The sequence below is a fragment of the Theropithecus gelada genome, chromosome 7b, assembly GCF_003255815.1.
Source record: "Theropithecus gelada isolate Dixy chromosome 7b, Tgel_1.0, whole genome shotgun sequence".
NCBI lineage: Eukaryota > Metazoa > Chordata > Mammalia > Primates > Cercopithecidae > Theropithecus > Theropithecus gelada.
This window is the reverse complement of record NC_037675.1, coordinates 95,024,612-95,048,665: the sequence shown is the minus strand read 5'-3', so window position 1 is coordinate 95,048,665 and position 24,054 is coordinate 95,024,612. Positions and strand designations below refer to the sequence as shown.

The following is a 24,054-nucleotide window of genomic DNA, read 5'->3' as shown; positions in this document are numbered from 1 at the left end:
AATATGACACAAATCTATTTACATGATATAAACTTCATAAAAAATTTTAGGTTTAAAAAGGTTGCACCAAAATCTCAGAAATCACCACTAAAGAACTTAACCATGTAAGCAGACACCACCTGTTCGCCAAAAACTCATTGAAACAAAAAAATTTTAAAAAGGTGGCATATATATCAGTATGTATAATATGAACCTATTATTGTAAAAATGTGTGGACATACGTATGTGAGTATGAAATTTATGTATGTATATAAATGGAGGGAGCAATATATGCCAAAATATTAGGAAGTTATTTTTGACACAGGTTTTCTGGAGTTATATAAACCCCATATAAAAATTTAATTTGTAATGTTTAGCTTATATATACATATATATATATTTTTTGAGATGGAGTCTCACTCTGTCACCCAGGCTGGAGTTTAGTGGTGTAATCTTGGCTCACTGCAACCTCTGCCTCCCAGGTTCCAGCGATTCTCCTGCCTCAGCCTCCCCAGTAGCTGGGACTACAGGTGCACATCACCACGCCTGGCTAATTTTTGTATTTTTTAGTACAGATAGGGTTTCACCATATTGGCCAGGCTGGTTTTGAACTCCTGACTGCATGATCTGCCCATCTCGGCCTCCCAAAGTGCTGGGATTATAGGCATGAGCCACCATGCCTGGCCTCGATTTTAGCTTTTATTTCTAAAGTAAATATGCATAATGTGGATTTAGAGGGTGGGGGGAAGAGGGAGGGAGGGTTTGGTATCTGAAACAGTGACAGCTGAGAAAAAGCGGTGATCCATCCAGTTATCAGCATGAGCACAGGACGACTACATGCACATTGCTCTCACGCTGCTTATCTTTGTTCATTACATTACAATCTATTTGAGCTAACTGACAATAACAGCTATCATCTATCGAGTTCCTACCATGAGACAGGCATGAATCAAGGTGCTTTGCAATAGGTTTTCTCTAATCTATCAAAAAAGGAAATCTGTGTTACCAATAAGCAAGCAAGCAGAGAGTGCCTAAGCCCTAGCAGCTAATAACAGAGGCGGAGCTGATTTCATATCCGCATCTCTCTAGCCCCAAGTCCTGTATTTTTACAGATTGGTGCAGCTGTTCTGGAGAGTGAGATTTGTAGCACTGACCAAATTAGGCATACATTTACCCCACGACCCAGCAATTCTTCTGGATCCATCTCCCTAAGGAATTCTCACATTGGCTGATAAGGTGCGTATACATAGATGCCTATTACTGAACTGTTTGGGGTAGTGAGGCATTGGGAGCAATATGAGTCCATCACTAGGGGAATGGATGAGTAAAGTATGGTGTCTGTCCACCATGGCATGCAATACAACAGTTAGAAGTAGCAGACACACATGGAAAAGCCAGTGATGATGGTGTGGCAAAAAGATAAGTTGTATGATTAATTCAGCTCTCTCCACCTGAAACCAAAAAAGGAAAAGGTTTTTTTTAAAAAAAAAAACAAAAACAAAACACACACACACACACACAACCACAGAAACACAAACAAAAAAGGCCAGGTGCGGTGGCTCATGCCTGTAATCCCAGCACTTTGGGAGGCCGAGGTGGGCGGATCATTTGTGGCCAGGAGTTCAAGACCAGCCTGACCAACACGGGGAAACCTCGTCTCTATTAAAAATACAAAAAAATAAGCCGGACTCGGTGGCAGGTGCCTGTAGTCCCAGCTACTTGGGAGGCTGAGGCAGAAGAATGGCGTGAACCCAGGAGGCGGAGCTTGCAGTGAGCCGAGATTGTGCCACTGCACTCCAATCTGGCAACAGAGCGAGACTCCGTCTCAAAAACATAAATAAATAAATAAATAAATAAATAAATAAATAAAACCACACCCACAAAAAATAATCCTATATTCTCTTATTGTTTAATGGATATAGAGTTTCAGTTTAGGATGATAAAAACGTCTGAGGATGGACAGTGGTGATGGTTACACAACATAAAAGTACTCAATGCCACTGAACTATACACTTAAAACTGTTAAAATGGCAAATTGTAGGTATATTTTACAAAACAAAAAAATCTCCCACACTCCCTTGATGATACCAGGCTACCAATTCTTTTTTTTCTTTTTTTTTTTTTTTTACTGTGAAACAAAATGTTTAATAAAATGGCAATTTTAATAAATAAATGTAAATTTGAGTGTGTAAAACCAAATGGAAAGTAGCTGAAACACACAGAGAAAACAAGTCTTTCCATAGCTCCAACTTCGGCTGTTTTACACTAAACAAAATATTGGAACATGTGAATATTAGAAACTCCTTCTAACTGGAAAGATTTCTTCAGTAAGATACAATTGAAATTAATATAAACTAAAATTATAATTTTTAAAATAGAATTAACCAAATTTAAGTATTTTTAGTTAGCAATTGAAAAAAAAAAAAATGAGCACAGTGAACTAGAAACCAAATATACTGGCTGGGCGTGGTGGCTCACACTTGTAATCCCAGCACTTTGGGAGGCCGAGGCAGGCAGATCACGAGGTCAGGAGATCAAGACCATCCTGACTAACACGGTGAAACCCCGTCTCTACTGAAAATACAAAAAAATAGCCAGGCGTGGTGGCAGGCGCCTGTAGTCCCAGCTACTTGGGAGGCTGAGCCAGAAGAATGGCGTGAACTCGGGAAGCAGAGCTTGCAGTGAGCCAAGATCACGCCACTGCACTCCAGCCTGGGTGACAGAGCAAGACTCGGTCTCAAAAAAAAAAAGAAAAGAAAAGAAACCAATTATACTAAAATGATTATGTAACTATCATATCAAGGTACAGACATTCTTCATATGCTACAAGGTTAGCATATCTCTCTCTCTCTCTCTCTCTCATTCTCTCTCACTATTCCTCAGTCAGACTACCAATTCTTACTAATCTTCACATTCCCCTCCACATACTCCTGCATAACACCGAGCAATTTGTACAAACCTTTATGCTGAACCAGTATTGGCTACATGGTACGTAATGCCTTGCTTCTACTACAAGTATAAGGGTGTGACTTCTGAAAGCTGTTATTACACTCACTTGGGCAATTCCTGCAATGAATGCATTAAAGCAAGTTGACAGGCGCATTTTTTGAGGTGCAATCATGAAGCAACCTTCCTGCTGGTCATAGCCGAGTAAGACGTACAGGTGTCGCTTGACCGTGTTGAAGGCCTTTGCACTGCTGATGTCTGACTCGGCGCTGCTCTCGTCCTTGGCCATGAACTTCATGAGCACTGTGATCAGCTGGTGAACTGTCTGGTGGTCGATCCCAGCATCTTCTGGGAGCAGGTCCTTGATGGTGTTGTCATTCTCGGGAGACTGTTGTCCTGTCAGTAGAAGAAAGGCTGTGAGTGGGTGACTCGTTCATAAGTGAAGTGACACTAAAATCTCCCTTATATATTGAAAAAGCACCCTTGTTTCTGCTTCTACAAAACTTTCTGCTCCAGACAGAATTTAAGAAACTTAAAGGCACAATATGGCCTTGTAGGCAGAGCCCTAGTCCGGGGGTGAAAGTTACTGTATTCGTCAACAACCAAGTAATCTGGGAGAATTAAGGGAATGGCAATAAAAATAGGGTGCTATGAAGCAATATTATCCTGAAACAGCAAGACAAATGCCTAAATACATTTTGCATTTAGCAAATTTTTTAACACGTTGGCAAAGTTTTATCCTCAGTGATAAAGGAAGTTTCCCTTCCAGCTTTGTAAAATAAGCATGTAAGAATAACCACAAAACACTATAGTCTAAAATCTACTGAGGGCAAAACCACTGGGTTCTTCTGTTTAAATTATTATCTCAATTCAGTTATGTTCATGAATCAGCTAGTGTAAAAAAAAAAATCTTTTCCAAACCCTGAGATATTAGCAGTAGGTTCTCTTTAAATGAAATAGTCAAAATTATAACTAGCAAATTATAAGCCCTGTTGTATGTCATGAGAAACATACAAGGAAGGGAGAGGACACAAACAGAAAGAGAGTGAAGCATGAACTTTTAAAAACAGAAAAACACCACATGAAGGTGAGCGGAAAGTTCACGTGGAAAGAAAAAATACCTTAGTCCTTGGCTTCCTCTTAACCTAGTAAATAACGGCATCTTAGCAGCTCTCTGACATTGACTTTCTCTGTTATTTTTCAAAGTCAGAAATTACCCTGTCTCCTTTTTTTCTTCTGCCCCTTCTTATCAGGTTTGGTTTAGGACTTTGGGAGAAGGAAGACTGATATTTGCTCTTCTATATTTATGGTTTGGGGATTATTCAAAATACTCTTGTCCTCTTTTTTTTTTTTTTTTTACAGCAACATTAGAATATCTAAATTGAAAATAAAGGTTTTGTCTGGTGGGTTAGATCAGCACACTGGCATTCTCATCTCTCATCCTGCAAGGAAACGTTCTACTAAACGATGACAAGCTTTGGTTACAAACCATTATAAACCAAGCTTTGGTTACATCCATTATAATTATGGTGTAAAGGATGCAACAAAGAGTTAGGTAGTAACTTATACCTATTAACTCCTCAGTTAATTTGACAAAGTCTCAGCCTTCCAGGACACAGCCAAGAGAAGCGAGGCATCAGAAATGTTTCTGGGAATTGCAGAAATTTGCTGTCTCAAGCCCAAATACTTTTTCTCTGGTATAGTAGCATGAAGGTCAAATTCAGAATTTACCAGTTTAGACCTGCACATAAAGTAACAAGCTTGGTTGTCGAGTTTCCCAGAGAATCAGATGAATGTTGGTCTGTTCAAAAGTGAACTGCTGAGAAGGGATAGTTAACAGTAAGTGAAGAGGCAGCAGAGGCAGCTTAGTGTAAGAGCCTCTAATACAGAGAAAACCATCTGACACACGTCAGTATGATTCCAGGACACTCACACTTTTCTGTCTCATAGAATCTGTGCATGAAGGAATGAATATGTATGATGCACTTTAGAGAAACTTTTTATCAAAAATTATTCAAATAAAACCTAAGGATTTGTTTATTACAGTGTTTCACATGCAGGGTGATCAATAAATTGTTAATATAATTACTTATAAGGCATGCATCAGGAAAAAAATCAATGTATATGGAACACCCTATTTCAATGAGAGGCTGGAAATGCAAAGCATCACAGCATGTGGTTAAATTAAATGTTTGTAATATAGGATTTGACCAAATACAATACCTATCCTTGTAAGGCAAAATAGAAAAAGTTTACAGGGCTACTTTTTCAGCATTGAAAAATAGTTTACTGAGGCTGGGCATCGTGGCTCACACCTGTAATCCCAGCAGTTTGGGAGGCCAAGGTGGGAGAATCACTTGAGCCCAGGAGTTTGAGACCAGCCTAAGAAACATGACAAGACCCGGTCTCTACAAAAAATACAAAAATTAGCTGGACATGGTGGTGCACACCTGTAGTCCCAGCTACTCGGGAGGCTGAGACAGGAGGATCACTTGAGCTTGGGAAGTTGAAGCTGCAGTGAGCTGTGATCATGCCACTCTACTCCAGCCTGGGCAACAAAGAAAGACCTTCTCTCAAAAAAAAAAAAAAAGAAAAAAAGAAAAAAGAACAAGAAAAGAAAAACATTTACTCTTGATTTGTTTTTCCACTAGAGTATTACTTTACAACTAGAAGGACATTATTGCTTTGGACATGTTTGGGCCAAGAATATGACAGGACTCCCTGCAGGGTTCAATGTTATTGTAGCAGCAAGTAATGGCTGTTACAATATAGCTTCAGTCTTCAATTCCTTTTAGCTCTGGGGTGCAAAGTTGAAGAGAACATGTGTCATTCAGTCCTGCTCAGCCACCTCATGTCCACAATGGCTCAACAACAAAGTCCCAAAGTTAGAAACTGGAACCAGAGAGTGTTTGAGAGGAAGTTGCTCCTTTGTTTTATAGTACTGAGAATCTAGGAACCTCAATACAGAAGAAAGGGAGCTCCCAGCAAGGCCCAACTGGGACCCTGCTCCTGTTTCCTTCCATCCCAATTCAAGTCTAGAAAATAGACCATCAGACTTCAGCTTAAACATTTCAGAACTCTTCTTCTCATTACAAGTGGGCATGTTTCTAAACAATGTGTAACCCTGAGTTTTCCCATCACATCAGATTTTCCTGATGACTGTCATTTCATACATGCCCATCTCACTGTAGATCATTTTCACGGATCTTAAGTTTGCTGCTTTCCCTGAATAGCAAAAATTGAGTGATCTTTAACAAATGTACTGAAAAAAGAACATTTATGTAAACTTTTGCATAAAAAATTTTTAATCTCTTTTTACTCTAATAATTTACCCCCCCAGTGTGGGCTTTGCAAGTCTATACTTTGTTTATTGCCTCTCTTTGAAATAGAGTAAGCTTGTGACTGGTGCACTCTTCATAAAGACAAGTTACCTTAATCAAATCCCTAAGAAAAATGAGCTGTGGATAAGCTGAAATGTTCAATTAATATTGATAAAGACAATATTAATATTTTAACCTAGAAAAGGTATGAAATTTCCATTTTAAAACTAAATGCCTACAAGTATTTTCTCTAAGGAAAACAAAACGCTTAATAGTTTTGAATTCTAGTCTGTGAAATTTCTATATCTGTCCTAACCATAAAGATTTAACATGTTAAAAGGTCTAATTTTATATTTTCTATAAAGAGAAAATATAATTACATTTATAATTATAATTATGGAGGCAGAGCTATACCTACCATACCTTTAATGTGGAGTGAGTCCATTACAATCTGTCCACAGAGGTGTATAACTGATTGAAACTCCAAAGTGTAATACAACATTATTTATTCAGATGATTTGAAACCAGGCAGGATCAGGATCTGCTTTTCCAGACTTATCTCCTATTATTTCACCCGAAATGGTCAACATTCTTACAAGCTGGGCTACTCGTGGATCTCAGAATGGAGCCAATGTTTTTCCCTCTTTGCACCTTTGCTCATGGTGCTCTCTTCACCTTGCAAAGTGGTTCTCTACCCTCCCCCAACAATTTTGTGCTATAAACAGGTCCCCAAAAGCCATTCTTATTAGATATACCCAATATTCCTCTCAGCAATTCGATGTGATCCCTAAATTCTTTAAATTTCTAAGGACAAGAAAGGAGGGAGGACAGAAGAGAAAAAGAAGAACGGAGGAAAATTTCCTTTAGCATTTTCCTAACTCCCATGTGGCCAATAACAATTTTGCAAGGCAGAACATTTTGTCTATTCAATTGCCTTAATACTCCAATAAGAACATAGGCTTCTTGAAGGCAAATGACATTATTTTATCCATTTTTATATCCCTCACAGAATAGGGGCCAATGTCTGACATATAGTAGATACCTATTATACATAAATGTCTGTCAAAGTGCACTAAATTCAAATAAATATGTCAGAGTTTACATTCTGTATAAGAGAAAAATTGACAGAGTCCCAAAACAGCAGGAATATGGGAACGTTTCTCTATGTGAATTGACTCACTGACCCCTCTGCCAAACCAACAAGTGACAATTAGGTAGAGGAAGAAAGGATCCTTCCATGAGCTTACTCTGCACTTGGTCCAGGGCAGCCAATGAGTAAGCACTATAAATGAGGTTCCATTCCATAGGCAGCTCTCACTACACTGCCTCGCTCATCTCCCTGCCTCCTTACCTCAGTGTTCGGTTATGTGTGCACACATCCACAGCAGGGCTGGAAAGCCGGGGCAGTGGCTAACTTCACATCCTCCTATGCTCCCCATCCCTGCCTTTTCTCCTTCCTATTTCATGTTGTATCATCATACGTTTACGTCTCATCCACCAGTCAAGCCTGGCTGAAAAGCCACCTGTCCATGAGACCTTCCCTGATGTCTCCAGCTGGTAGAAAGCTCCCTCCCTTTGAATTTGACATGACTCATCCTGCGTACTGTCACTTTCACTCAAGATGAGAGTTTACTGATATTCATACTTAATATCCCTTACTTGGCCATAAGTAAGTTAAGAGTATAAAAATTTCCAAAGCATCTTTGTATTTCCTAGTCAAGCAGGTGTAAAATAAATACTTGTTGAACAAGCATTTGTGGCACACACCTGTAATCCAAGCTACTTGGGAGGCTGTGGTGAGAGGATTCCTTGAGCCCAGAAGCTTGAGACCAGCCTGAGCAACACAGCAAGACCCCAACTCAAAAAAAGTATTTGTAATGTTTGTTGAACAAAAATTGTCATTTCCCAAAAATATAACTTCAAACAAGAGTATTCCTATAAAAACAACTGTACTCTGACTTACTGGATCTTAATGGTCAATAGGCATTTTGCAAGTTAGTGAAGAAGTGAACTGTAAACCATCTGTAGAAAGAAAGAGCCCAAAGAAAAGTTATTTGGAATTCTAGGCTGGGACACTAAGAAGACAGGAAAGGTCAATGCAAGAGTGCTTTATTGGTCCTAACTAGTACTGGGCACCTTCTCTTATGGATACAAATGCAGGCCAAGAGATCTCTAGGTTTCTCTGCAGGCTGAAGCAGAACTTAGAGTATGCAAGTCCCACAAGAAATGGGGATAGCTCTGGACCAATCTGGGGTCCTAACTGGCAAAGTCCTTTGGTCTGGACACTCATGGCCTTAAGCCACTCTGTAGCAGGCCTGAAAGCCCAGGCCAACTCCATAACCAGACTGGTGTCCTCATGTCCCACAGGGCAGAAATACCCTAAGACCAGTTCATCGAGAGGTAGTTGTGGCAGAAAGCAAGCAAGCCAAGTCCCTTGGATGCCAGCTTCCATTCTGATCCTAACTAGTCAGTCATACATGACCTTAAGCAACCACCGAAGCAGAATCACTTAATCCCTCACTGCGTCAGTTTTCCTGTAAGTAAAGAGATACTATATATACAGGAAGGATTATCATTATTACATACCTATTTTTGTTTAATTATGCACTCCAGGCAATGAGGAACACGATATAATTAAGCACCCTATGTTCACATGGGACTGATACCATTAGTTCAGTATTGTGCTTATATAGCATAACAACTGCTGCATTCTATTCAATTAATCTTCATCGGTGTTCTAAATACATGAAGACAAAATTTCCTGGTTCTTACAGCACCAGTGAAAGTACTCCCTATGTCCAAGCATACAAATTGTAGATTAGCAGTTAAAAATATTGTGTATCCCATCAATTAGGATGAAATGAAGCTGAATTCCTACTGGTAGTTACATGCCTTGTTACAGAGCTCAGGACCTCTGGGCTTGAGACCCAGATCTGTCACTAATAAGCTTGTTCTTTTGTGAGAATCTCAGTTTCTTCCTCTACAAAATGAGACTGTTAACACATCGCTAATGTTTCAGCTATAAGATTCTATGAATTTTGTTTAGATGCACAAAGACTTTGATTTGAAAAGACATAGAGGAACGTGACTCTCTATAAACCTTGCAGAGTATACCTTCTATAGAAAACAGAATTTTCTATTTCATTTTCTGTGGGTACCATGTAAAGGTTAAGATCAGAGAGTCATAAATTGTAAATCCACTGCCAAAAAGTTCAACCTAAACAGCAATTAAATTTAAATCTTCTTGTATAAAGGGGCATCTGCTTTATTTCAAGTCTAATCAACAAGAGGTCTGCAAAGAGGAGCTCATTACTTGGACCAAACGAAAGTATGTTCATTAAGTAGCAAGTTCTTCAGTTTCCATTTAATTACTGTCTTAAACCATTCTCCACAATCTTATGATAAATCTGGTATGTCCTTGCTTCCAAGTTAGAAACAGTCAGGGTCCAGTAAATAATAATGCAAAAATGGAACACTACAGTAGTTTGAAATTGCCTTATAAGCGGAGCCAGCTATTTCCATATCTAAGCAAGTTTTGCTTATGCTGGTGTCATGTAAATTACCTTTCCTGAAGTTTTAGCTTCACATTTAATTTAAACAATGCTGTTATCTGCCTCTTTTCCATCTGGCCACTTTTGGTGGAATAATTAGATGCCTGAAGGCTTTTTTTTTAACTGCAAGAAACACATGTACATGTTGTCCCACAGTGATATGAGGGGACTTCTCAGGCTGGATTGTTTAAATGGATAATTATTATGAAAGACTAGCTTCTCAGCTAAGTTTTAAGAGACAAGCTAGAGTAAAATAAAGATAATTTACGAAACTGCCTAAGAACAATCTCAAAAATGCCTCACTGAAGGGAAACTGCATGGATTTCATATTTCTAATGAAGCTTTGAATCAGAAGTTCTTATTTCTATTCTTTAAAACGAAAAAAATCACAGCACAGTAGTGTACATGAGCGATGTGTAAGGCAAGGTAGAGGGACTCTACCAAATGTTTGCTATTCCTTTTTTCTTATCAATTGTAAAAGAGAAAAGACTTTGGCCACCATCTTCTGTCTGCATAGATGATCTCTGGGATTTTCTCTCTCCCCTCCCACTCCGGACTCCCTCTCTTTCAAACATCCTTTTTATAACGCATAACGCACGTGATCTTTAAAGTCTCCTTACTTGAAATTTTCCTTCTGAGAGTGTGTGCACCATTCTGAAAAGTTTATCATAAAACTAGTAGTTTTAGATGAAAACTCAAATGTTCTATAGCATGACACATAGTTGGTAGTTACCAGATTTGTTTTTGACTAATAAGTAGGTATTCAGAACCTTCACAGTCTTCCCAGTGAGTCACGGCACCATTCGCGTGGAGCCTCCTTGCCAATACCCCTTCAACTCTTAGGCTACTTCATGATAAATTGTAATATATCACAGAACATCAAATGATCGTTAAAGTGTATCATGCTATGGTCCTCCAAACAGAGGAAATTCTCCTTTCTCTGAGAAACAGAAATGCATGTAGAGTTGCAAAGAATCAGGAATGGCTAAGGGGATGAGCGGATGACAGTGGTTCAAATGTATAACCTTTTAAAATGTAAATGAAATGTATGGTTTTCCTATAGCAGATATATATGAACAAAATATTTCTATGTGTAAAGACACATACAAATATCAATACTACGGATAGCTCTAGTCATACTGGCTCTCTGGGGAAAGGTGCAGACTCAGGTGATATGATGCTTCTTACTGGACCAAAAGTTAATGGAATCAAAAGTCATCTGTTAATATCAAAATGGAAAGAATTGCCATATCAGGGGCTCAAACACTTGAACATCTGAAGTAAGACCCTTTTGAGCTTGCAAATCCTAAGTATATCACCCTGGTCCAGTTAGAGACACCGCATTCTCTACCTTGTCCACCTGTGATAGACACTTGTACATGGCCCTTCAATGTCAGAAGTACCCACCTGGCGTCTGTTCGGGTGTCCCACCGAGAGCTGGAGCAGACTGCTCATGCCTGGTCAACCTCATAGCTTAAAAATCAACAACAACTCTATTGAAATAAGCATTACAGACAACTGGAGCCTAGAAAATATACTCAGTGCTAACTGTACTGGATAGTAGGGGCAGGCTTCGTTTTTCTATTTGTAATTAACATCACATAAAAGTTGTTTATGTAACAAAAGTTTTGCAGTTTTTATCTGAATCATAAGAACATCCTTCAATGTTACTTCATCTTCAAAATGGTCATGTGAATTAATGAACAAGAAACGACAAGAAATAAACTTTACATTCCAAACTGATCAGTTAGGATATAAATAGAGCTGGAAAACTCATATAAAATTAGTTATTTATTTAATTTGGGTATTGGTTTCTAGGATTTAAACAGTTTCACCTGGGGCCTGGCACTACCATTGATTATTCTTAAATGATCACCTGTGATTATCTTTGCTCCCTGAAAAACTGGGTTATTGATTACTTAAAGAACTTTCATTCATATTTAACTCTCCCAAAGTTTAAAAGAACACATTGCCATAGCTTGTCATAAAACAGAGAAAATGTAATGAACAAAATCAAATCATATTTATGATTTAAAATGGTTATGTTATATAAGGCTGTCTTCTAATAAATGCCAATGAAAAACAAACCTTTCAAATTCTGACAGGGTAAGAAATAGGTTTTGGGTCATTATTTTATTTACTTCACAGTGATTATTTAAAGATTAAATCATTTAATAAATTTTACAAGTTAGTAATATATTTAAACATACTCATTCATTAGTATGGTGATTTAGTAATGAATTTTTAATTACTTGTCCTTCATGGGTCATTACTAATCGTTAGAGTTTATCTAGTCATTTGGTAATTTAAGGAAAATTTTATTCTCTTTAAAACTATAATATAAAGAAAGACCTTTTATAGAACAAGTATATATGGTCTTTTTAAAAATATTGGCAATGAAGCTTATTTTTATTTATAAATTATCTGTTGAAGACGAGCAGAAATTCAATTTCTCAGCCTGATTTCTCTATTTCAAAAGCAACCATTATTATTGGTTTGTCTTGGGGGGCTTGTGTGGCTGCTTCTATCAGACACGAAAAAAAACTACATTCCAAATTTCAACTCTCCCTCCTTAGCTGCCATAGGTCTTATTACCTAAGTCGTATTCAGACAGCTCTTAGGATACAAGGCTGGTGGTGCAAACTTTGGTGTTCTAGGACTTAGGAGCAAATGTTTCTTCTAAGTTGCATGCCAAGCATCAATGCATTTGCTGCCTTTTACATTTCAAAAACATCTACTGTTAGATCAGGGCTCTGCTACCCCAGCAAACTAGCAAAAGCAACCCTAGGCATTTATACCCCTGGTGATTCTCTAGGGAATCTGAAAGCCAAACTTATTGAACAAACTCAGTTTACTGAACATGCTATACTCTCTGTGAACATTTAACAAGACAGGTCAGCCTCAGAAAGACATTAAACAGATTTAATGGAAGGATGAAAGAAGATACTCAACGAATTTTGGAGGTCAGGGTCTCAGGGAGGGAGAGTGCCCTCTTGGATTCCACGGGCCCTTTCACACTGTCCCTCAGGGAACGTACACTCTTCTGGCGGTTTCTTGCAAAGCGAGCTCTCTTGATCTTCCATAAGGCTGCATCACTGAGGTTAGCAACGTTGGTCCTCACAGCAGTGATGGCTTTGCAAAAGGAATTAAAGAGACTATCACTCTCCTTTACATAGGGCTATGTAATCCACCTAGTCTAAAACAATCCATCTGTGTAGAGTTTCAATATTAAAATACATTTTTCATGGATATACATCTCCCTCTCTGATGAGTCCTACATAAAAAAATGACTATTGCCTATCATGATTTTTTTTTCTGCTTAGACCACAAGATTAAATTATCTAATTTTGTTATCATTGGATAGTTGAGTGACGAAAGTCTTTTCTCCACCTATTCAGAGCTGTAGGTAACTGATTAATAGCAAGAGGCCAGGTGTGGTGGCTCATGGCTGTAATCCCAGCACTTTGGGAGGCCATGGTGGGAGGATTCCTTCAGGCCAGGAGTTTGAGGCCAGCCTGGGCAATATAGCAAGACCCCCATCTCTACAAAAAAGGAAAAATTAGCCAGATATAGCGGCTCACCCCTGTAGTCCTAGCTACTTGGGAAGATTAGCTGGGAGGATTGCTTGAGCCCAGGAGTTGGAGGCTGTAGTGAGCTATGATGACACCACTACACATCAGTCTGGGCAACAGATTCAATGCAATTCCCATCAAAGTACTATCATCATTCTTCACAGAGCTAGAAAAACAATTCTAAAATTCATATGGAACCAAAAAAGAGCCCACATAGCCAAAGCAAGACTAAGCAAAAAGAACTAATCTGGAGGAATCGCATTACTGGAGCTCAAACTATACTACAAGTCTATAGTTACCCAAACAGCATGGTACTGGTATTAAAATAGGCTTGTAGACCAAAGGAATGGAACAGAGAACCCAGAAACAAAGCTAAATACTTACAGCCAACTCATCTTCAACAAAGCAAATAAAAACATATAGTGGGGAGAGGGCACCCTATTCAACAAATGGTGCTGGGATAATTGGCAAGCCACATCTAGAAGAATGAAACTGGGTACTCATATCTCACCTTATACAAAAATCAACTCAAGATAGATCAAAGGCTTAAATCTAAGATCTGAAACCACAAAAATTCTAGAAGACAACATCAGAAAAACTCTTTTAGATGTTGGCTTAGGCAAAGAGTTCATGACCAAGAACTCAAAAGCAAATGCAACAAAACCAAAAATAAACAGACAGGACCTAATGAAACTAAAAAGCTTCTGCACCGCAAATGAAATAATCCACAGAGTAAACAGACAACCCACTGGAAAGGGAAAAATATTCTCAAACTATGCATCCAACAAAGGACTAATATCCACAATCTATAAGGAACTCAAACAAATCAGCAAAAAATAATGATAATAATAATAACAATCCCATCAAAAAGTAGGCAAAGGACATGAATAGACAATTCTCAAAAGAAGATATACAAATGGCCAACAAACATATGAAAAAATGCTCAACATCACTAATTATCAGGGAAATGCAAATTAAAACCACAATGAGATACCACCTTACTCCTGCAAGAATGCCATAATTTAAAAATCCAAAAATAATAGATGTTGGTGGGGATGTGGTAGAAAGGGAACACTTTTACACTGTTGGTAGGAGTGGTAATTGGTACAAACACTATGGAAAATGGTATGGAGATTCCTTAAAGAACTAAAAGTAGATCTACCATTTGATCCAGCAATCCCACTACTGGGTATCTACCCAGAGGGAAGGAAGTCATTATAGGAAAAAGGTATTTGCACATGCATGTTTATAGCAGCACAGTTTTCAATTGCAAAAATATGGAACCAGCCTAAATGCCCATTAACCAACAAGTGGATAAAGGAAATGTGATATATATATATCGTGAATACTACTTGGCCATTTAAAAGAATGAAATAATGGCATTCACAGCAATCTGGATGGAGTTGGAGACCATCATTTTAAGTGAAGTAATGCAGAAGTGGAAAACCAAATATCACATGTTCTCACTTATAAGTGGGAGCTAAGCTATGAGGATGCAAAGGCATAAGAATGACAGAATGGAATCTGGGGACTATGGGGGGAAGGGTGGAAGGGGGATGAGGGATAAAAGACTACACATTGGGTACAATGTACAATGCTCAGGTGATGGGTACACCAAAATCTCAGAAATTGCCACTAAAGAACTTATCCATGTAACCAAAAACCACCTATGTCCCCCAAACTATTGAAATTTAGAAAGCATGCAAGAGTGTGTTTGCAAGGTGCAAATATGCTTCCTAAAATTGCTCACAAACATTATAAACATAATGACTGAATCATATTTAGGGAACACACAGTCATAAATGGTTATCATAGGTCAAGGAAAAGAGAAGAATTCTGATTTGGGAATGCCAGGATATGCTTAAATCTGTGGATTACTACAGCAGTTATTCAATAAGCATTTAATGAGCTGAGTGCATGAGGTCAAGGCATCCTCTGTAGAGGAGTTAAATGACATGCCAATGTCTTCTGTTTGTCTAGGCAAGCACAATGGAACCGTAATGGTTTACAGCAAGTTCTTCATTTTACTTACTTGTAGGAAAAGGAAATTCCTTGTTACAATCCAAATGTAGCTGGGCTTCCAAAGAAAGTGTCTCAAATCTATTGACAAAGAACTCCCAGCTCAAAGCAGGAATATCCTGCTTAAGAAAATGCAAGAGTAAAAGCTTGCTCAAAATTGTGGGTCTGTCTTTAACCACAGTATCAAACTGGAAGTCAAGACAAAGACACAGACCCTGGGAAAGAGAAGAAAAAAAAAAGAAGAAGAAAGTCAGATATAAACATCTAAGTTATTTCAAAGCTGATATACTAGGCAAAGTCAATGAAACAAGGCAGTCTACTCAATTCAAACTTATAATGTAGAATGATCCCACTGGAATCTTCTTTGATTGGAAGTTTTTGTAGGAAAGAAAAATGTAGAAGAGGAATTTATCTTCATTGTAGAATATCTCTCGAATTTTGATTCAGAAATCTGAACTAAATGCATGCTATTGGTTTCCTAATGCATTAAATAATAACCACTTAATCCAAATACCCTCAAGTCAATGCATCTGGTTTTTTGTTGTTGTTGTTTATTTGTTTCTTTGTTTGTTTTCTGAGATGGAGTCTCACTCTGTCGCCAAGGCTGAAGTGCAGTGATGGCATCTCAGCTCACTGCAACCTCTGCCTCCTGAGTTCAAGCAATTCTCCTGCCTCAGCCTCCCGAGTAGCTGGGACTACAGGTGTGTACCACCATGTCCGGCTATTTTTTTGTATTTTTAGTAGAGACGAGGTTTCACTGTGTTACCCAGGATGGTCTCAATCTCCTGACCTCGTGATCTGCCCGCCTCGGCCTCCCAAAGTGCTGGGATTACAGGCGTGAGCCACCGCGCCCAGCTGCATCTGGTTTTAATGTCTGTAGCCAGTAAGAGGAGCATACTTTCAAAGCTACATTTTAGAATACACAAAAAGATGGTCTAGAAATCCACTTTCAATCCAAAATTTCATGATTCTGAAAAAAGCAAAGTCACCTGGTTTTCTTGGAATGTGAGTGGAACACAGAATGTTAATTAAAGTTGGAATGGATTGAGAACTCTTTCCTTGAGTTGACCATTCCCCCTCTTTTTAATAGAACGAGATTTAGAAATTGCAATTCATCCAAACATCCCATTCATTAATTCAGCTGTCATCTAATGAGTGCCTCCTATGTTCCAGGCCCTAAGCAAGCGGTAGGACATAGAAGTACCTGGTAAGATCAATAGAGAAGAACTATTCAGAAGTCAACTGGAGATTTTACAAAAAAAAGAATCTGCCACAGGCAGCATAACCCTTCAGTCTTTCAGATTGTGCAAGCTTGCCCTTGCTTCTTGGTCTTAAAATGCAGGAAGAAGCTTACACTGGATTGGGAGACAGTGTATGCACAAACACACATGCACACACACACACACACACACACACGCACACACAGTTAAGTATGTGGACTGTATTATGAATCAGTGCTGAATTTCCTCTGCTGCTAACTAGCTATGTGACTCTGAAAAGGTGGCTTAACCTTTCTAACCCTCAGCATCTCTATCTGTAAAATGAGAACACACAAAAGGTTACTGTGAGGATTAAATGAGATAATGCATAACAGGACACTTTTAACACACTGCCCTGGAAACACAGTAGCTATCTGAGGAATGTTAGCTCTTGCTATCACTAGTTTAATAATAACAACAAAATAATAAATCAGATGCAACATGGAGAAACAGTAGATCAGAACTTTGGAGACTCTAGTCTTGATTCTCTCACTAAATTACTTTGTGTCCTTTGATAAGTCACATTCTCTCTCTGAGACTTGGTGTCGCCACTAAAAAATAAAGGTTCCAAATAAGATAAATATACCACTCTATCCAGGCCTCATATTTCTTGTCTCCTTGGCTTTAATTTGTGATGTTTTGTTATGGTAGCATATTTACCTTCTCATGTTTTACATTGATTGAAACTATAATTCAGGCCAGGCGCAGTGGCTCAGGCCTCTAATCCCAGCACTTTGGGAGGCCGAGGCAGACGAATCACTTGAGGCCAGGGGTTTGAGACCAGCCTGGCCAACATAGCAAAACACTGTCTCTACTAAAAATACAAAAATTAGCCAGGTGTGGTGGCATAAGCCTGTAGTCCCAGCTATTCGGGAGGCTAAGGCATGAGAATCACTTGAACCCAGGAGGTAGAGGTTGCAGTGAGCTGAGATTGCACCACTGCACTCCAGCCTGGACAAGAAAATGAGACTCTGTCTCAAAACAAAACAAAGCAAAAAACTATAATTTATTTGATTTCTCTTAGCATCTAGCCTCTAACAACAGGGGCCTCCAGCCCAGGAGCTGGCTAAGTGGTGTAAGATAAACCAAACTAGTTTTAAAATCTGCCACACACACACACACACACACACACACACACACACACACACACACATTATGCAATAGTTACATCTGTCCAAAGTAGTATCAGCATATGAACAAAGACTGAAAAGAAAGTATCAACAAATGGGCCAGGTAGTACAGCTCATGCCTATAATCCCAGCACTCTGGGAGGTCAAAGCGGGAGGATTGCTGGAGGCCAGGAGTTCAAAACCAGCCTGGGGAATATAGCAAGACCCTGTCTCTACAAAAAAAAAAAGTTAAAAATTCAGTGGATATGGTGATGCATACCTGTCATCCTAGCTACTCAGGAGGCTGAGGCAGGAGGATCACTTGAGCCCAGGAGTTTCAGGCTGCAGAGAGTTATGATCAGCCTGGGCAACAGAGTAAGACTCTGTCTCTTTAAAAAAAAGTGGTATCAACAAATAACAACAAGGGATCTTTTTGCAAGGTGTGGTTCTGGTATATTTCTTCCAGTTAAAAAAATCTCCATCATCATCATCAATATTATATGTGATACTATGGTCTGAAAATGTGTGCAAAGCCCTCACTGCCAAATTCCTATTGAAACTAAATCACAAATATGATAGTATTAGGAGGTGGGGCTTTGAGAGATGATTAGGTCATGTGGGTAGGGCCCTAATGAATGGGACTAGCGCCCTTATGAAAGAGGCCTTAGACACAGCAAAGGCCCCATCTAGGAACTAGACAGCAGGCCCTCAGCAGACAGTCTGCAAAATAAGTTTCTGTTGTTTATGAACTACCCAGTTTATGGTACTGTGTTATAGCAGGTCAAACAGACTAGGACATGTGACAAATAATGCAATGATTTAGTAGTGCTGGCACAGACCACCTTCGGAGCAGGTAACACACATCACATGTCACCTGCAATGCTGGCCTCTTTATGGTGTCAAGCAGGAGACCAGCTCTGGTAGCCACTGCAGGGTTGACATCCTCCACCGCCGTCAGGAAGCAGCAGAAGGCATGTGCCAGGGAGTACTTCAGCAGGTGGTTTTTGGTCACTGAGTGAATATCCAGAAATCTACAAATTACAGCCACTTTTTCCACTGCAACGTAAAAGAGAAGGCGAAATATGTAAATAAACACACACATACACGCACCACGCATACGCATTTATTTAGCCAGTATGAGAACTGAACTCACAGAGAAAAAGTTAACTCTGGATCTCCCATATAGTTTACTTTAAACCCCAACAGGAAAGTCTAATGCCACCATCTCGAGTGTTCCATTTCATCCGTGCAGCACAGACTGTTTCTACTCAGAGCAGAACTTTTTCTTCCCACGCAGCCTTGTTCTAACTCTGGGTTGTCTTTTACATTTTTTTCATGGTCTTTCTCTTTGTTTAACTTTCAGCTATATTTCAAAATATTCCAAATGCCTCTATGCTTCTTTCTGTGGCCATTCTATAGAAGCTCTGCAGATAACAGAGAGAGGTAGGAGGTGCCCACCAATCCTGGCTCTGGGTTCGGGTCCCCTACTCTGCTCTTAGTAGGTCCTGGTATGAAATGGCAGACCAGATAGACATTTCCTGGGGCTATAGAAGCCGGGTATTTCTTCCATGCTGTAAATATACCCTTACTTCATAGATTTCTAATCATTCTGCAAATCAATGTTAAACAATTCCAGCCACTCTTAAAGCATGGCTTTATAAAAAGTTACAATAGCTAGTAAAGCAATATAGTGCAATGCAAAGTAAGATGTTTCCATATTTTGCTTAAGCTGTTGCGACAGCCTAGAATATTATTTTGTTTGTTTGTTTTGTTTTGCTTTTTTGAGAAGGAGTCCCCCACTCTGTTGCCCAGGCTGGAGTACAGTAGCACGATTTCAGCTCACTGCAACCTCTGTCTCGCGGGTTCAAGCGATTCTCATGTCTCAGTCTCCCAAGTAGCTGGGACTACAGGCAGGCACCACCATGCCCAGATAACTTTAGTATTTTTAGTAGAGACGGGGGTTTCACCATGCTGGCCAGGCTGGTCTCGAACTCCTGACCTCAAGAGATCTGCCCATCTTGGCCTCCCAAAGTGCTGGGATTACAGGCATGAGCCACCACACCTGGCCCACAATATTCTTTCTATTGACATTCTACCATCCTTAGAGAATCTCTGCTGATATTCTGTTTTGTAAAGTCTTCTCTGATCTCCTAGAGAGACCTTTCCATCCCATGAACTCCTGTAAAAGTACTACTTATTTGCATATCATTAATTTACATATAGCATTTGTATGCTCAGAATATGAGCTATCTACGAACACAATATGTGTTCATTATATGACATATTTTCTTTTGTGGTCTTGATTATATTTATGCCTTTTATAATTTGCCAACCTCTTACATGCTTATGTTTGGTCTCATCAATTAAACTGGAAGCCTCCTGAGGACAGCAATCTGCTCTTACACTTCTTTCTATTGTTCCCATAGCACCTAGCACATATCTAATTTATTCAACAAATTCACTGATTCACTTATTTAAAAAAAAAAAATAATATATATATATATATATACATACACACACACACACACACACATATTAAGCACACATATGTATACTACTAAGAAAATATCTTAGGCACTTGGGAGGAGATAGAAGTAAACGGAAAGAGGAGTCATTCATAACTCTTGACTTCAAAGTTAAATTGACTAAAATAGATAAGACATGTACAACTATAACTAAAATGTAACTTTAGAAAACCTGTAAATCCCTCCAGTGTGGTATAAATAAAATGCTATGGGAGATCTAGGGATACAGAAACCACTCTCCACAGGTGGAACCTAGAAGGTGGACCTCAATGGTGGCATTTGAAGGTGGATCACGTGGAGGTGGCATTTGTGTAGGGCCTTAAGGAAAAAGAATGAAAGGTGGAGAGCCCAGAATGGCCCCTGCGTGGATGAAGGGAGGCAGGAAGCAATGGGAACACGGTAACGGTGTGTGTAGAAAAGCCCAGGAAATGAGGCTGTCTGCAGTTGCAGTCAGACCATTTGAATGGCAGTTTAAGGAGTCTGAACTTTATTCTCTAGGCACTGAAAAAACTCCATTAAAATTTCTTGAGTAGAAAAGTAACATGATCTTGGCCAGGTGCAGTGGCTCATGCCTATAATCTCAGCACTTTAGGAGGTCGAGGAAGGCGGATCATCTGAGGTCAGGAGTTCAAGACCAGCCTGGCCAACATGGCGAAACCCCATCTCTACTAAAAATACAAAAATTAGCCGGGTGTGGTGGCAGGTGCCTGTAGTCCCAGCTGCTCAGGAGGCTGAGGCAAGAGAATCGCTCAAACCCGGGAGGCAGAGGTTGCAGTGAGCCGAGATCATGCCAATGCATTCCAGCTTGGGCAACAGAGCAAGACTCCATCTCAAAACAAACAAACAAATAAACAAAAAAAAAAAAAAAAAAAGGAAAGAAAGAAAAGTAACTTAACCAGAGCCAAGATTCAGAAAATTAATCCTAATCCCCCACAACATGATGTGCTATCATATATATACACTAGCCCCTGAGATTCCTGTAGGCATTAAAAAGTAAGAACTTTTTGAAGTGGCCATATATTAAGGAACTGAACTAAAGGTATAATAGTTACCTCACTGATGAAACTTCCATTTCTGTGCCAAACTTTTGAGACATCAACCTACAGAACTGTTCTGAGAAGCTGCACTGTGGCATGCCAACCCTGCCTACTACCCCGAGAATAGAACTACTAGCAGATTGGGGTGACAGCGGGCCAGCAGACATGAGGCTAAGAGAACCCTTCCAGGTTCCTTCCTTACCACATTACTCTGATAACTTGCTGCTCTATTTACTAGGAAATTACATCCAAGCTGCACCAGACTTGGTCCCTGATCCCTCAGTGGCAAGGGTATACAGCAGAGATTCTCGAACCTCTTATTAAAAATCTCAATTTCTGCCCCGGCACAGTGGCTCATGTCCATAATCCCAACACTTTGGGAGGCCAAGGTGGGCAGATCACCTGAGGTCAGGAGTTCACGACCAGCCTGGTCAACATGGTGAAACCTTGTCTCTACTAAAAATTAAAAAATTAGCCTGGTGTGGTTGCATGCACCTGTAGTCCCAGCTACTTGGGAGGCTGAGGCACGAGAATCACTTGAACTCAGGAGACAGAGGTTGCAGTGAGCCGAGATCGTGCCACCGCACTTCAGCCTGGGTGACACAGCAAGACTCTGTCTCAAAAAAAAAAAAGAAAAAAAAATCTCAATTTCTGGCATCACCCCCGCCTCCCACTGAGATTCTGATTCAGTAGCTCTAGGATGTGGCCAGATAATGTGCATTTTAACAAATATTCCCAGTAACTCTGATGCAAGTAAACTCACAGGTTGACTGCATCCAAGCCAGTGCCTGTTTGGGAGTAAACATGGGTGCAGTCAATCGTTACACTTGGGTAACAGGCATAAGCTGGGTCTGTCCGACGCAAACCCGGACAGGACCACCCTCCCTAAGGACAACTCTGCAAAATGCTGTTATTTTAGAGAGGAAGCTCAAAGCAGAACCCCCAAAGGAGACCAGCAAACGGGAGACTGAACGCCTTTTAAAAAGAAAGGACAAGAAAGAAGGTGCCCCAAAAGATACCGTGACAAAAAAGATGTGTACCGTGTGACCCAGAATGAATTTTAAGCTAACACCGAGGTACCTGCTTCAAACCTCATCTTCCAGTCTTTGCTGTTGAAATTGCCATTTATGATTGTCCAGAAGATGTCAGCACCATGAGGAAGTGACAGGGCATGGAGGAGAAGAGGAACTGCCAGTGAAGACAGCTGAGAGAACTCGGATTTGACGACCCTCCACAGGCTAGGGAATCAAGGAGAAGCAAAGTGGTGACAGTTATCACAACCTTTCCAAAGAAAGATCCTGTCCTCTTAATTTACGGCAAGCATAGTTACTAGGCGGTGGGTAGGGGTGCTTTTGGTGAAATTACACTCATCCACAAGAGGATAATCCTCTGATAGACGTTTCCTACGCTCTGTCCTCTTAACGTGACACTAGAGAAAAACACTTCTACTTAACATTACATTTTACAACTTAAAAATCTGCATAATGTAAATTCAGTAATATAAGTGAACAATATAAATAAATGACTGTTCAGTAATATACAAAGTCAAAATTAATTATGTTAGGATGATGGAGTAATACATGATTTTTAAACATTTTCTTACAGTGAGCATCTGGGAAGTTTGGTTGGTTTGGCCTGCCCAGCCTCTTATGATGTCAAAGAACAACTCTTTTTCTCTTAATAACAGCCTCTCCAAGAAAGACAGTTCATCAGTCAAGCTCCCCAACCTTCTCTATCACAAGGGGGAATACAAACAGGCTGATCAACGAACGTCAACACCCTGAATAAAGTGATTAGCTAGGAGAAGGCATATGACTGAAGCATGGGAATAATTGAACTCTTATTTCAGGGACTGATACGCACTCTGGGAGGGAGAGGCTCTCTCTCCTTCTGAAATCTCAGGAACAAAGGGCAATGTCAGCCTGCAGCTGCCAATCACCCTCCTTCCCATCTCACAGGGACAGCCTGCACTTAACCGAGAAACCAACACTTAGTTCCATTCCAGAAGCCAAGCCAGAGCTGGGCTGAGAGATGGGGAGGGAGTGAGAAAGGGGAGGAGGAAAAGACAGAAGGAGACCCCTGATAACATCTTGCACCTTAGCAGTTTCAGCTGAGTTTCTATCAAGTTCTACAGGAATAATTCTGAATATAATATATTTTAGTAATAATACATTATTGTTTCCATTTTTTTCAATTATTTAAAGTATGCCTTTTGGTTGTTTTTGTTGTTGTTTAGTTTTGTTTTCTATTTGACTCCAGAGTCAATATCAGAATCAAAACTACAGTTGACCCTTGAACAACACAGGTTTGAACTGTACGTACAGGTCCACTTACACATGGATTGTTTTCAATAAACATATTGAATTTTTTAGGAGATTTGCAACAATTTTTAAAAGTTCACAGATGTACCATGTAGCCTAAAAATAGTGAAAAAATTTAAGGAAAATTTATGTCGGCCGGGCGTGGTGGCTCACGCCTGTAATCCCAGCACTTTGGGAGGCTGAGGTGGATGAATCACGAGGTCAGGAGATCGAGACCATCCTGGCTAACACGGTGAAACCCTGTTTCTACTGAAAATACAAAAAATTAGCCAGGCATGGTGGCGGGCACCTGTAGTCCCAGCTACTTGGGAGGCTGAGGAAGGAGAATGGCATGAACCCGGGAGGCGAAGCTTGCAGTGAGCCAAGATTGCACCACTGCACTCCAGCCTGGGCGACAGAGTGAGACTCCCGTCTCA

At 39.8% G+C, this 24,054-nt stretch overlaps 1 protein-coding gene across 3 annotated transcripts in view; it reads right to left on the bottom strand.

The window, feature by feature from the left end:
- Positions 1 to 24,054, bottom strand: part of UNC79 (unc-79 homolog, NALCN channel complex subunit) — a 371,443-nt gene that overhangs the window by 94,107 nt on the left and 253,282 nt on the right. For 2 of the 3 annotated variants that reach the window (XM_025391814.1, XM_025391812.1), the window contains exons 23-27: positions 22,398 to 22,555; positions 18,630 to 18,811; positions 15,401 to 15,602; positions 12,749 to 12,928; positions 3,035 to 3,321 (exon numbers count right to left, since the gene is read on the bottom strand). In XM_025391814.1, coding sequence (XP_025247599.1) covers positions 3,035 to 3,321; positions 12,749 to 12,928; positions 15,401 to 15,602; positions 18,630 to 18,811; positions 22,398 to 22,555 — 1,009 coding nt within the window. Of the gene's footprint in view, positions 1 to 3,034; positions 3,322 to 11,203; positions 11,270 to 12,748; positions 12,929 to 15,400; positions 15,603 to 18,629; positions 18,812 to 22,397; positions 22,556 to 24,054 lie in introns of all 3 variants that reach the window. The other variant, XM_025391813.1, reaches the window with a different exon arrangement.